The sequence below is a fragment of the Oncorhynchus tshawytscha genome, unplaced genomic scaffold (assembly GCF_018296145.1).
Source record: "Oncorhynchus tshawytscha isolate Ot180627B unplaced genomic scaffold, Otsh_v2.0 Un_contig_5990_pilon_pilon, whole genome shotgun sequence".
Lineage (NCBI taxonomy): Eukaryota > Metazoa > Chordata > Actinopteri > Salmoniformes > Salmonidae > Oncorhynchus > Oncorhynchus tshawytscha.
Window position 1 is genome coordinate 414,456 of NW_024609819.1, and position 15,382 is coordinate 429,837.

Below are 15,382 nucleotides of genomic sequence, written 5' to 3' on the forward strand. Positions count from 1 at the left end.
TACGAGCTATAATCATTCAAGTGAACTTCTCATGAGTAGCATGAGCTACATCACCAGCTCACCACTGAAGGTTCATCAATCCGAAACGAACAGTCTGAGCTTTACAATTCTATGACTACAGAAGCATTTCCATGTGATCATGAATCCCAAGACAAATAGAACAGTAAATAAAGTGCTTTAATGCCAACAGAAATATATGTGCCATCACTAATACTGCCCAGCAGTAGGAGGGAGAAACGGGACGTCTCAGTTGAAGGCCCCAGGGTCCACATAAGGGTAGGCCAGGAACTGTCCTAGTTTGTTTCCTTTCTTGTCGTAGTGAAGCATGCGGAAGCATCGCTCACAGAAGAGACACGGGTCATTTGGGGCAAATGGATCATTTGTGGTTAACCATCTGAAAAAAACAAGTCAAATTAGTACACTGACAACTTGTAATGAATTTAAACTAATGTACAGTCAATTGTTAGGGATATGTTTTTTTGGCCAGGTCATGTGAAAGAATGATATTTTTTCTACACACCTGCCGATGTAGACGTGACACACGGCACACTTCCTGGTCATGACCCTGTGCTTGTGGGTAAGGAGAGGGTACAACTTCCTATCCAGGCAGTCATCCTTATGAGCCAGTCTGGAAACATAGGGCAGGGATAAAATAAAACATACCATGTCCACACTAATGAAACCCAGCCAAACCAAGCCTTGTTACACATCTACCATAGTGGCTGGAACCTTTCACCTTTAGCGTGGAATGATCTCCAATGCACTTTAAAATATGATGCAGGGGTGTCAAACTCATTCCATGGAGGGCCTAGTGTCTGCTGGTTTTTGTTTTTCCTTTTAATAAAGACCTGGACAACCAGGTGAGGAGAGTTCTTTACTAATTGCTAACCTTAAATCAATCAAGTACAAGGGAGGAGCGAACACTCGGTCCTCCGTGGAATGAGCTTGACCCCTGTGCTGTAGGACTGGGGCACTTTTTTCCCCAAAACGCAGTCCTCTGGATCCAAAGGGGGGGGCACATTTTGGTTTTTGCCCTAATATTACACAGCTGATTCAAATGATCAAAAGGTTGATGAATCAGTTGTGTAGTTCTAGGGCAAAAACCAAAACGTGCACCCGTTGGGGTCCAGAGGACAGAGTTTGGAAAACACTGGTCTAGGGCATGTGATGGCTCCTAGGGGATCTTTTACTGAACAATGTATTTTAAAACAACCCAACAATACATGAAAAGCAAAACACTATCACAATTATTTTTGAATGAATGTGTATTCTGTACTGTATTAAAACAGGGCTCTTCTGGAAAAGAGACCTTGATCTCAGCCTTGACTCCCTGTCAAAATAAAGGTTAAATAAATAAAAACTGTTGAAAAGGACAAAGTGATGGGAAAAGATCTGAGCCAGCACAGTTTTGTAACAGTTTTACTGGCAGCACTGAGGCTGAGGCCTTCTTGGAAACATCACGCCACAAAACCAGCCTTCATGCACAGTTAGTGCCTCCAGCAAAGAAAACCAGTCAGAAGAAGGCTAAAACTTAAATCAAATCAGTCTCAGAAAGCTGAAAAGGCTGTCCTACAATATAGATCAATTGGAAAGCCTCAAGGCTCTTTATCATGTGAGTGAATTGATCAAAGATATGACTTTATCCTATTCATCTAGAAAGGGCAGCACTTTCCCCTGACCTGCTGTCTTACCAGAAATCTGGCCTTCTTCACAGTACTGATATGAGTAAGGTGAACTGATTTCTGACACATTGATTTCGTATAGATACAGCAACATATTTTGGCTCTGTAGTCAGCACTTTGATTCTTAAATGATTTAATGACTGAGGTTAAAGTGTAGACTGTCAACTTAAATTTGAGCTTACTTTCATTCATATCGGGTGACCTGTTTAGAAATTAACACTTTGTACATTCGGAAAGTATTCAGACCCCTTGACTTTTTTTCTTATTTTGTTACGTTACAGCCTTATTCTAAAATTGATTAAATGGTTTTCCCCCACTCAATCTACACACAATACCCCATAATGGTTTTTAGAAATGTTTGAAAAAAATATGTAAATGTAATATTTAATTTCTCAAGCATTTAGACCCTTTTTGTAAATAAGGCGTTTCATTTTAATACATTGGCAAATATTTTAAAAATGCCTGTTTTCACTAATGTCATTATGGGGTATTGTGTGTAGATTGATGAGGAAAATTGTTTATTTAATCCAATTTTGGAATAAGGCTGTAATGTAACAATGTGGAAAAGCACATGTTGACAAGATGTTGGGGAATCACTGGAGGGGAATATTGACCAACTGAGCATAGGTGTACAGCTCAATAAACACACCAGGCATTTTGTTACATTTCACTGGTATATTGAGATGCAAACTTAATTGAATAAATGTAAACTCTGTATCTGACATGGTACAGGTGTCTTTTTTTAAGCCCATAACAATGTGTGTCATGTGAATACTTGTGTTTCAAAGTAGATTTGTTAAAGACTCCCAAGAAATCACTCTGTGACCCTGATTTATCCCACTGCAGTAAAAGGTTATTAAGGGAGTAAAATTATCTGTTTAAGTCATTAGTAAAGAACACATCGTTAAAGGAGTAAAATTATATATTTTTAGGTGGTTTTAAGCCTGTCAATCATTTATTGCTTCATAAGCAGAAACATTGTGGCTGCCCAGGTCATTAGGCATGTTGTGAACCTAGGGTCACCCTAAGTTCATAATATTGAACGCATTAAGGCGTTCTGTTAGACGCCTAGAGTTCCGAGCTTGCAGACAAGTCACTGCTTGTAAATACACCTGCTTGTAACCCGACACCCCCCCTGCACCAGTACCCCTGTATATAGCCTCGTTATTGTTACATTTTTTATTTATTTAGGAAATATTTTCTTAAATCCAATTTTTCTTAACTGCATTGTTGGTTAAGGGCTTGTAAGTAAGCATTTCACAGTAAGAACTACACCTTTTGTAGTAAGCGCATGTGACAAATATAATTGGATTTTGATTTGACACACATCCCAAGAACCCATTGTCTCTCGTGTAGAGACAGAAACAGAGCGGGGAGAGACAGATCAAGAGAAAGATTTAATTAAAAGGTAAATAACATTTTTCTTTAAAACCTTTTATTTTCTTAAATCTTTGGTACAGAAATGTAAGCATACATATTACAATTAAAGTGTTCTATGCAATATGAAAAGACTGTTCTAATTACTGTTCTTAGAGAAGAGCATGTCTGTCTTTGACCTGGGACTGACTGTAACCGAACACCTCCACTTGCCATCCTACCCCTTGTACAATATATAAATAACCCTTACCCTCGTACAAGGTATAAATAACCTTTTTAGCTAACTCTCAGCTCATAACACACCACCTTGTGAAACACATCCTAGTCCTCAAGCCTGTATTCCACTCAAGGTTTGGTCTGTATATTCTTCTCCTTCAGCTAAGGTATAGAGCTTCACTCTACAGGCTGGGTAATCAAACCCCATAGCTGTCCATTAGACATAACCACTTGATCTCACAGCACCTTTATGGATAGTATTTGGGTTCTGCACAAATGTAGACAACTATTTTTTTGTAGTGCTGATTTACACTAAGCCCTTTTTCTGTTGAAGCCTGCATCATCCTACTTCCGACGTTACGGTCATCACGTGTGTCATTAAGTGACAACTCCATGTTTTTTCTTCTTCTTTAGAGTTCTGTTCCTCTCTCGAGGTTTCTTCTCGCTCGTAGTGTTCACAGGACAAGCCTAAGACTTACTTATACACAGGCAGACCTACCCGGGTTGACCAAAATGGCTGTCAGAGAGGGCTGCCTCGCTTCTAGGCCTTAGGAAACTTTGCAGTATTTTTTTGCATCATTCCTTACATTGTTAGCCCAGAAAATCATACATACAGCCAGGAAGAACTATTGGATATCAGAGCGACATCAACTTTCCAGCACTACGACCAGGAATACGACTTTCCCGAGGCGGATCCTTTGTCTGAACCACCCAGGGCATTTGAACTGATTCCAGAGGCTGACCCAAAACAACGCCGCCGGAGAAGAGGTAGATGGAGCGGTCTTCAGGTTAGACTTGGGAGGTGTGCACACTACCCACCGCTTCTGAGTATATTACTTGCTAATGTCCAGTCTCTAGACAACAAGGTAGATGATATTAGGGCAAGGGTTGCTTTCCAGAGAGACATCAGGGATTCTAACATACTGTTTCACGGAAACATGGCTCTCTCGGGATATGCTGTCAGAGTCGATTCTTTGTGCGTCGCGCCGACAGGAATAAACATCTCTCCGGGAAGAAGGGCGGGGGCTGTGTTTCATGATTAACAACTCATGGTGTAGTTGTAACAACATACAGGAACTCAAGTCCTTCTGCTCACCCGACCTATAATGACTCACAGATGCTGACAGAGTTCTCCTTGGTTATTGTCACAGCCGTGTATATCCCCCCTCAAGCCGATACCACGACGGCCCTCAAGGAACTTCACTAGACTTTATGCAAACTGGAAACCATATATCCGGAGGCTACATTTTTTGTAGCTGGGGATTTAAAAAAAGCTTATTTGAGAACAAGGCTACCTAAATTCTATCAGCATATTGATCGCGCTGGAAAAACACTGGGTCACTGCTCCTCTAACTTCCGCGATGCATACAACGCCCTCCCCAACCCTCCTTTCGGCAAATGTGAGCGACTCCATTTTGCTCCTCCCTTCCTACAGGCAGAAACTCTAACAGGATGTACCCGTGCTAAGGACTATTCAACGCTGGTCTGACCAATCAGAATCCACGCTTCAAGATTGTGTTTGATCATCCAGACTGGGTCATGTTCCAGGTAGCCTCAGAGAATAATATTGAAGTATACGCCGAGTCTGAGTGAGCTTATAAGGAAGCGTATAGGAGATGTTGTACCTACTGGAACTATTAGAACCTACCCTATCCAGAAACAGTGGATAGATGGCAGCATTCACGCAAAACAGACAGTGCAAACCACCACATTTAACCATGGAAAGGTGACTGGGAATATGGCCGAATACAAACAGTGTAGTTATTCCCTCCGCAAGGCAATCAAACAAGTGAAATGTCAGTATAGAGAAAGTGGAGTCGCAATTCAACGGCTCAGACACGAGACATACGTGGCAGGGTCTACAGACAATCAGACTACAAAAGGAAAACCAGCCACGTCACAGACATCTTGCTTCCAGACAAACTAGGATAATACAAACTAGGATAATATTGAGGTCAATACAGTGCCAACGATGCTGCCCGCTACCAAGGACTGTGGTTTCTCCTTCGCCATGGACGACGTGAGTAAGACATTTAAACGTGTTAACCCTTGCAAGGCCACCGGCCCAGACCGCGTACCCAGACCAGCTGGCTATTCTATCTCTCTCTATCCCAGTCTGCTGTCCCCATATGCTTCAAGATAGCCACCAATGTTCCTGTACCCAAGAAGGCACTGAACTAAATTACTATCGCTCTGTAGCACTCACTTCTGTCATTAAAGTGCTTTGAGAGACTAGGCAAGGATCATATCACCACCACCTTACCGGTCACCCTAGACCCACTTCAATTTGCTTACCGCCCCAATAGGTCCACAGACGATGCAATCGCCGGCACGCTGCACACTTCCCTATCCCATCTGGACAAGAGGAATACCTATGTAAGAATGCTGTTCATTGACTACAGCTCAGCATTCAACGTCATAGTACTCTCCAAGCTCATCGTTAAGCTTGAGGCCCTGGGTCTCAACCGCGCCCTGAGCAACTGGGTCCTGGACTTCCTGACGGGCCGCCCCCCAGGTGGTGAATGTCAGAAACAACACTGTCCACTTCGCTGATCCTCAACACAAGAGTGCGTGCTCAACCCCTTCTGTACTCCGTTCACCCATGACTGCGTGGCCACGCACGCCTCCAACTCAATCATCAAGTTTGCAGACGACACAACAGTAATTGGCTTGATTACCAACAACCACAAGACAGCCTACAGGGAGGAGGTGAGGGCACTCGGAGTGTGGTGTCAGGAAAACAACCTCTCACTCAACGTCAACAAAACAAAGGAGATGATCGTGGACTTCAGGAAACAGCAGAGGGAGCACCACCCTATCTACATCAATGGGACAGCAGTGGAGAAGGTGGAAAGGTAAGTTCCTGGGCATACACATCAAACAAAAATGAAATGGTCCACTACACAAACAGTGTGGTGAAGACGGCGCAACAACAGGTCACCTAAAACCCTGACAAACTTTTACAGATGCACAATTGAGAGCATCCTGTCGGGCTGTATCACATCCTGGTACGGCAACTGCACCGCCCTCAACTGTCAGAGCAGCTCACAGATTACTGCACCTGTACATAGCCCACCTATAATTTAGCCCAAACAACTACCTCATTCCAACTGTATTTGATTTATTTATTTTGCTCCTTTGCACCCCATTATTTTTATTTCTACTTTGCACATTCTTCCATTGCAAAACTACCATTCCAGTGTTTTACTTGCTATATTGTATTTACTTTGCCACCATGGCCTTTTTTGCCTTTACCTCCCTTCTCACCTCATTTGCTCACATTGTATTTAGGCTTGTTTATACTGTATTATTGACTGTATGTTTGTTTTACTCCATGTGTAACTCTGTGTCGTTGTATCTGTCGAACTGCTTTGCTTTATCTTGGCCAGGTCGCAATTGTAAATGAGAACTTGTTCTCAACTTGCCTACCTGGTTAAATAAAAGGTTAAATAAATAAATAAATAAATAAAAACCACAAGGCTCAAACGAGGGTGGTGCAGTCTGCACAGCGCATCACCAGGGGCAAACTACCTGCCCTCCAGGACACCTACAGCACTTGATGTCACAGGAAGGCCAAAAAGATCATCAAGGACAACAACCACGAGCCACTGCCTGTTCACCACGCTATCATCCAGAAGGCGAGGTCAGTACAGGTGCATCAAAGCTGGGACCGAGAGACAGCGTCTATCTCAAGGCCATCAGACTGCTAAAACAGCCATCACTAACACAAAGTGGCTGCTGCCTACACAGACTTGAAATCATTGGCCACTTTAATAAACGGATCACTAGTCACTTTAATCATGTTTACAGATCTTGCATTACTAACCTCATATGTATAAACTGTATTTTATACCATCTATTACATCTTGCCTATGGTCGCTCCCATTGCACAACCATATATTTATATGTATATATTCTTATCCCATTCCTTTACTTAGATGTGTGTGTATTAGGTAGTCGTTGTGGAATTGTGAGATTACATGTTAGATAATGCTGCACTGTCAGAACTAGAAACAAACATTTCAAATGTGATTTGAAATTGCTTTTATGTTCATTCTACAAGGGGGTCACACGCTCACAACACTTCCACAAGTTCACTACAAAACTTACCAACTGTTTGAACTGTCAAAAGTTCAAACTCAAGCCTTCCCGAAAAGTTTTTTTTTAAACATATTTTTTACTTTAAACACATTTCTTTAAGTTCAACAAGTTCACTACACATCACATGAGAGGATGTCACTAAGAGTTCAAACTTCAAATGCATTTTTTACTTCAAAGAAACAGGTGTACTGTCAAGTTACCTAATGACACACTAAATAAAGTGAGAACATCCAGAGAGGATGTCATTAACAGGTCCACCAAAAGGACACAGCAAAGCACATCAATCAGTTTTTGACAGCAACTGTCTACTATATTCTCTCTTGCATATGCTGATTGTTTTGGTTGTGTTTGAGATTATTTTGTGCCCGATAGAAAATTCATGGGAAATAATGTAGTGTGTCATTTGAGTCACTTTTATTGTAAATGACACATTATTTACCATGAATTTCTATTGGGCACAAAATAAATCTGAAACACAACAAAAAACGAACAGCAAATGCATCCCAAAAATGTGTAGAGTCACAAGTTTGATATGGTCATTGCGTGCTATGAACATGGGACCAAATACTAAATATTTTACATGAATTTGTCACAATACGTTTGGTCTATGTACAAAAAGTGCAGTAATTTCTGAATGGTTCACCCAATATGGATAAAAGTACCCTCAAATTAAAGCTGACAGTCTGCACTTTAACCTCATAGTTGGATCATTTATAATCGAAAGTGCTGGAGTACAGAGCCAAAACAGAAAACGTGTCACTGTCCCAATACTTTTGGAGCTCAGTGTAGGGGGAAATGACATACCAAGTCAAAGTTCAAAATCCAGGTATCAATATGGATGACAAAATGACCTCTGACCTGATATCGGTGATGATGACAACGTGCTCGCAGTCTCCCTGGTGACAGAAGAGGTAGGGGTAGCCCACCTTCACCTTCAGGTCGTAGAACCTGGTGTCCTCCATCTTGGCCTTGTGGAATGTGGGGAAGTCTCTGGTCTTTGCCCAATCAATGGTGGTCCTGGAAATATAGTACAATGCAACTTTATTGTCCAATTTGAAAAGTACAGTAGAAAGTAGAGGAAGAGAAATTAACTCCAACACCCAGAAAATACGCTTTGGAAATTCATCTTAAATTTACACAGATTTTTTTTTTTTTTTTAAGATTTTACTGAGTTACAGTTCATATTGAAATAAACAAGGCCCTAAACAGCTCTGGTGGACATTCTTGCAGTCAGCATGCCAATTGCACGCTCCCTCAAAATTTGAGATATCTGTGGCATTGTGTTGAGTGACACAACTGCACATTTTAGAGTGGCCTTTTATTGTTCCCCAGCACAAGGTGCACCTGTGTAATGATCATGCTGTTTAATCAGCTTCTTGATATGACACACCTGTTAGGTAGATGGTAGATTATCTTGGCAAATGGGAGAAATGCTCACTAACAGGGATGTAAACAAAAGTGTGCACAACATTTTAGAGAAATAGGCTGTGTGTGTATGAAGATTTCTGGGATCTTTTATTTCAGCTCATGTTTCATGAGAGACCAACACTTTACATGTTGTGTTCATATTTTTGTACAGTATACTTACTAGCATTGTCTGAGAAATTATTTGATTATACTTGGGCTTAAAGGTGATTAGCTCACTAAAGAACGCTGGACTCTACCTTTCTTAGAAACTACAAAGAGTCACTCATTGGCCCAATTACTAAGGTCACCAACACATCTATTGGTCTGGGGGTGTTTCCAAGGGCATGGAAGTCAGCCATAATAACGGCAATCTTTAAATCGGGCGACTCTGCTAACGTGAGTAACTACAGGCCCATTAGTATACTACCTGTGCTGTCGAAGGTTGTTGAAAAGTGTGTAGCAGAACAACTGATTGCCCACCTCAACAACAGCCCCTTCACATTACACTCCATGCTGTTTGGCTTCAGAGCGAAACACTCCACAGAAAAGGTCAACTGCTTTCTTCTGGAAATTGTGAAGTCCAAGATGGACAAAGGGGGCGTTGTTAGGGCTGTGTTTCTGGACCTAAGGAAGGCTTTTGATACTGTTAACCATGAGATTCTCATCACAAAATTGCCCAAGTTCAATTGTTCCACCGATGCCTTGATGGATGAAATCATACCTTGAAGGGAGAACTCAGTGTGTCAGAGTGAGCAATGAGCTGTCGCCCACTCTAAGCTATGATGTGGGCATGCCCCAAGGGTCAATACTGGGGCCCCTCCTGTTCAGCCTGTACATTAATGATCTGCCTTCTGTCTGTACTGGGTCTGAAGTTCAAATGTATGCAGATGATACAGTGATATATGTGCATGCAAAGAGCAAACAACAAGCTGCACAAGAACTCACTACTGTAATGGTCCAGGTTACAAAGTGGCTCAGTGACTCGTGTTTGCATCTCAATGTGAAAAAAACTGTCTGCATGTTCTTCACAAAGAGGGTAACAGATGCTACTGAGCCAGATGTCTATGTGTCAGGTGAGAAGCTCCAGGTGGTATCTGATTAAGTACCTTGGCATCATACTTGAATCCAACCGCTCTTTTAAAGAGCAGGTGAAAAAGGTAATTCAAAAAACTAAATTCAACCTAGCTGATTTCCGATTGATACGAAATTGTTTGACTACAGAGGTAGCAAAACTGTACTATAAGTCTATGATACTCCCCCACTTATCATACTGCATGACTACTTGGGCCCAAGCTTGCTGTACAACATTAAAACCCATTCAGTCTGTCTACAAACAGGCTCTCAAAGTGCTTGATAGGAAGCCCAATAGCCATCATCACTGTTACATCCTCAGAAAGCATGAGCTCCTGAGTTGGGAAAATCTTGTGCAATATACCAACACGTCTTGTATTCAAGATCCTAAATGGCCTGGCTCCCCCTCCACTCAGTATTTTTGTTAAACAGAAAACCCAAACATATGGCAGCAGATCCACAAGGTCTGCCATGAGAGGTGACTGTATAGTTCCCTTAAGGAAAAGCACCTTTAGTAAATCCACTTTCTCTGTGAGAGCTTCCCATGTCTGGAACACACTGCCATCAGACACACATAACTGCACCACATATCACACTTTCACAAAAAACATGAAGACATGGCTAAAGACCTATCAGAATTGTGAACATAATCCCTAGCTGTGTATTGCCACTTTCCATGTTGTCTGTAGTTTGTGAGGTGTGGAAACACTGTTGCTTTTATGGATTTTGTCTTGTTGCTCTGTCTGTGTGCTACGTCTTGCTTGTCCTATGTTGCTCTGTCTGTGTGCTACGTCTTGCTTGTCCTATGTTGCTCTGTCTGTGTGCTACGTCTTGCTTGTCCTATGTTGCTCTGTCTGTGTGCTACGTCTTGCTTGTCCTATGTTGCTCTGTCTGTGTGCTACGTCTTGCTTGTCCTATGTTGCTCTGTCTGTATGCTACGTCTTGCTTGTCCTATGTTGCTCTGTCTGTATGCTACGTCTTGCTTGTCCTATGTTGCTCTGTCTGTACGTCTTGCTTGTCCTATGTTGCTTGTCTTGTCCTATGTTGCTCTGTCTGTATGCTACGTCTTGCTTGTCCTATGTTGCTCTGTCTGTATACTACGTCTTGCTTGTCCTATGTTGCTCTGTCTGTATACTACGTCTTGCTTGTCCTATGTTGCTCTGCATGTGCTCACTGCTCAATGATTGTCTATATTGTAATTGTTTTTAATAACCTGCCCAGGGACTGTGGTTGAAAATTAGCCGGCTGGCTAAAACCGACACTTTTACTGAAACGTTGATTAATGTGCACTGTCCCTGTAAAAATAAAATAAACTCAACAAATAAACTCAAAAGGTTGTTTCCAGTTCATCAATAAAAGGCACATGAATATCCATTAGATATAGCAGATACTGAGCAAATGGCTAAGTGCATGAGAGGAGAGCATGTAGAACATATTTTCCTATTTCCAATGGGTCTTGTGGCCTGGTTTGACATTTTAAATTACTGGATTGTGGCCCATTACAATCTAACATCTGTTGATTCCGCTGACACCGCATGACCCAAGGTTAACCCAGGCATATAGTTTAGTCTGGGTCAGTTAGGCAAACCGAATGCAACATTCTACACCTAAAACCTCCATCTCCGATCCAATATAGAGTTCTATGGCTGAAAAAAGTATTGTCTTAATTCTTTGTGGATCTGCCCCTACCTCTCAATCTCGACAGTATTGTCTTAATTCTGTGTGGATCTGCCCCTACCTCTCACTCTCGACAGTATTGTCTCTGCAATATACAGGCCTGGCTTTTGTCTTTTTCGGGTTACTCCCTGGCTTCTACAGGCCCATTTCCACAGATGTTCTCTCACAGAATCAGCTAAGGTGAGTTCAAGTAAGCCTAGTCTGAAGTGTTCAGTCAGTCCAGTCGACGTAGCCAGAGGGGATGATGGTTCAGTCAGTCCAGTCGACGTAGCCAGAGGGGATGATGGTTCAGTCAGTCCAGTCGACGTAGCCAGAGGGGATGATGGTTCAGTCAGTCCAGTTGACATAGCCAGAGGGGATGATGGTTCAGTCAGTCCAGTCGACGTAGCCAGAGGGGATGATGGTTCAGTCAGTCCAGTCGACGTAGCCAGAGAGGATGATGGTTCAGTCAGTCCAGTCGACGTAGCCAGAGGGGATGATGGTTCAGTCAGTCCAGTCGACGTAGCCAGATGACAGTTGGATGTCAGAGAAAGCGAGAAAGAAGAGCCACTTACTCGCTCATGTCCTGACACTCAGGGTGACGCATGTCATTGTAGAAGACCCCTTCAAAGTAGAAGAAGGCGGATTTGAAGTGATCCTGAAACAGACAGTGAAAAGGTTCACCCAACACCGACATGATGATCAAGTCCTATTATGTAGGCTTATACTCTCTGTGAGTGTGTGGCTGAGTAGCTCCCAACTTGGACATCCTTATTATCTCATTTGTTACTAATTGTATTCCATAGTCAATGTGTTCCAAGACTCACAATCAATGACTACCTGTGTAGCTGTATATCCATGATGACTAGACGGTTCTTCTTGAGAAGTCGTCCTTTACGTCACAGAGCCGTGCACAAGAAATCTACTGGCATCTGTAACAGTATATCTTTAGTCCGTCCCCTCGCCCCTGCCCGGGCTCGAACCAGGGACCCTCTGCACACATCAACAACAGTCACCCACGAAGCATCGTTACCCATCGCTCCACAAAAGCCGCGGCCCTTGCAGAGCAAAGGGAACCACTACTTCAAGGTCTCAGAGCAAGTGACGTCACCGATTTAAACGCTATTAGCGCGCACCGCCACTAACTAGCTAGCCATTTCACATCCGTTACACATCTACTGAATGTTGGGTTTTGGAAGTGGGGTGGTAGTGTCTAACATTTGGATTCATTAGTTTGTTGTGCACTGCTCTGTGATGTAAGGGATGACTTCTTAAGACGAACTGTCTACAGACTATGGATTCACATCCCGACGGAAGCCTAGCGTCAGCTGCTAGTTCGAACCCCCAAGCCAACAACGTGAAAAACATGCCTATGTGCCCTTGAGCAAAGACTTCAACCCTAATTGCTCCAGGGTCGCCGCTGATAATGGCTGACCCCTGGCCGTGACCCCAATCTCTAAGGGCGTCTCAGGGGGAGTTGGGATACGCAAAAAATACATTTCCATTTCACACGTGTATAATACACACTTGTACATGTGTGAAACAGGGAAATATAAGCACCCACCTACCATTACAATAGTATGGTTTGAGCTCGATCTCTTTGTGTGCGTGTCACCTTGCTGATGAAGTCCGGTGCCATGTCGGGCGTGTTGCTGAACTCTCCAAAGACCTGCAGGTCGCTGATACAGCAGATAGCGTCCCTCAGGTCCACCAGACTATGGGAGCCCAGCATCTGAAGGGTCATGTGGGGCCTCACATACCTAAACTGGAAGAGAATGTATGTTATAGGGAAATAATGCACGCTCTAGAATGCCCTTTAAGCCAATCAGAAATGGGTATTCAACAATGCCATGGTATAAATGAGATTAATAGGCAAAGATAATGTACATGTCTTACAAAAGCACATCTATTGTTGTGTTTAATGATGGAGATTGTTGGAATTAGGCTTTTCAACTTTTGGTGATTCTCACAAAGACTTGGAATCGAAGAAGTGAAACTGCACGTACTCTCTCAAATATGGCTGGGTAGAGAACGTTGATGCTCAAAATGATCTCCCCTTCTGGCACCAAGTCAACAGGGTCCTCAGGCCTTTTCCCCACCGCTAGGCTCTCCTAGAAAAATCAAAACACACAAGTCAATCAAATTTCTAAAAACAGCCCCCCTCTTAGCTCTTGTCGGTCATGTTCATCTGGCACCAAACTGAAGAATATGACCCAGGGGTCTGGGTGTGTAGACTTCTGGGTGTCAGTCACGCTACAGGTTACATCAACAGGTTATACTCTATGCAAGTGACGCATTGTTTTCCAAGAAGTAGCCTTGAAGTTTTTGAACTTTTGTAGGCTTTTTAAAATGACATTCAATGGGCAAAAAAAATGTGTGCAATGGTCTGCAACACAACCACCTGGTAGAAGTAAATTCATCCTCAAACACAAATATAAGTTTATATATCTTAAATGACTTAAAACGGAAGGGGTGGTTACTTTCACAGGGTATAACTAACCAGTTCGTCTTGGTAGTGGTCAACTCTGCTTATCTTATCGATCCTCAGGGTGCCTTTGTAGTCCTGCTTCTTCTTCCTCTGTCTGAACATCAACAAGGCAACACTGTTTTATTGCAGTTCATGAGTAACTGTTTGCAGAACATGGAATTGCTGCATTTGTCATGTAGAAATGGTCTAGGATATCATTTGTATAGTAAAAACGTAATGTTTTACATTAGTGTTTGAAGAGTGGGGTCAGGTGGCACAACGTTCGTGTCAAGAGGCTCGTCTTCAGCTTGACACCGAAGAGTGTCAACGCTGGAGAAAAAAAATCAACAATGTGAAGATTACAGAACAGATGGGTCATTTGACAGCAAAACGTGGGAACCTTCTCTTTATAAAAACCATCTCTGATACCGCTAGTTTCGACCAATATTCTAAAATGCGTCATAAAACAAAAACAAAGGGAAGTTATATCCCTGGTCCACTAGTATAGACGCTGAAGTTCAACAACAAACATATTATTATTGACAAACGATAACTAGCATATTGAGAAGTTACTGCTTGTCAACTAGACAGACACAATGGATTTTCAGCTACCTAGCTAGAGTAGCAAATACATTTATAACTACCCCTTACTGTACAAACCTGCAGATAGCTTTCAGTTCATCCAACGTTTCTGGTGCGATTCCCATTTCCTTTGCAAAGTCGGCATCTTCATTCTCTTCGTATTTATCCTCGTAGGAATAGTCAATTGGTTTCAATTTCTCAAGCCATGCGGTTCTGAATGAGCCAACGTGGAATGGTTTGGTGTTTATGTCTTTATACTCAAAAACTGGAATATTTTCGTTCACGTTTGAGCTGCTGCCCGCCGCCATGTTTTCATCTAAATGACGTCAAAACTCCCAGGTAACGCTGGGTAATGAAGTGTCTCGCGATGGGAAAATACAAGAGAAATTACCGATTGATTGAGTTATTTTACACTGGCCCGGGTTGAACCGGGCGAAACCCGGCACGTCATCCAGCGAAAGCTGGAGGGGAGGAGTGCCCATCTCAAATGGAAGAGTAATCTGCGCTGCTCGGTAATTTTGTCAACATAGTGCCCCGTCCAGAAACATACATCTCTTTCCATGACTAGTTTTCATTGAGAGGGCAGATTAAGCGTTTTTATCCAAAGCAATCACAGAATCCTAATACATTTATACACGTCACTTTTGCATTGCGCCGACTTCGCCATAAAACAGAGTGGGGCAGCCAGGTTCCAAATCGAATGCAATCAACTTTCAGCCCGGCAAAAACACGCCTAAACGGGTGCCCGGGCGAGATTAATCGAACCCCTTCTCTAATACAGGCTAATTGTGGGGCTGCGTTTTGCAATTTTTAAATTTGTATT

The 15,382-nt window shown here is 42.6% G+C and overlaps 2 protein-coding genes across 3 annotated transcripts in view; one reads left to right on the forward strand and one right to left on the reverse strand.

Annotated features, from left to right (window-relative positions):
- Window positions 1-159: 159 nt before the first annotated feature.
- snapc3 (small nuclear RNA activating complex, polypeptide 3) lies at window positions 160-14,999 on the reverse strand. Its single transcript, XM_024438030.2, has 9 exons — window positions 14,638-14,999; window positions 14,224-14,307; window positions 14,011-14,092; window positions 13,517-13,621; window positions 13,126-13,275; window positions 12,086-12,168; window positions 8,235-8,393; window positions 521-628; window positions 160-394 (listed from the first exon to the last, which is right to left on the reverse strand). The coding sequence occupies exons 1-9, from the start codon at window positions 14,865-14,867 to the stop codon at window positions 247-249; spliced, it is 1,149 nt and encodes a 382-aa protein (XP_024293798.2). The 5' UTR covers window positions 14,868-14,999; the 3' UTR covers window positions 160-246.
- LOC112261271 (tetratricopeptide repeat protein 39B-like) overlaps window positions 14,997-15,382 on the forward strand; it is a 15,672-nt gene continuing 15,286 nt past the window's right edge. The window contains exon 1 of one of the 2 annotated variants that reach the window (XM_042318922.1): window positions 14,997-15,071. The gene's annotated coding sequence lies outside the window, so the exon portion shown is untranslated. The remainder of the gene's footprint in view (window positions 15,072-15,382) is intronic. The other variant, XM_042318920.1, reaches the window with a different exon arrangement.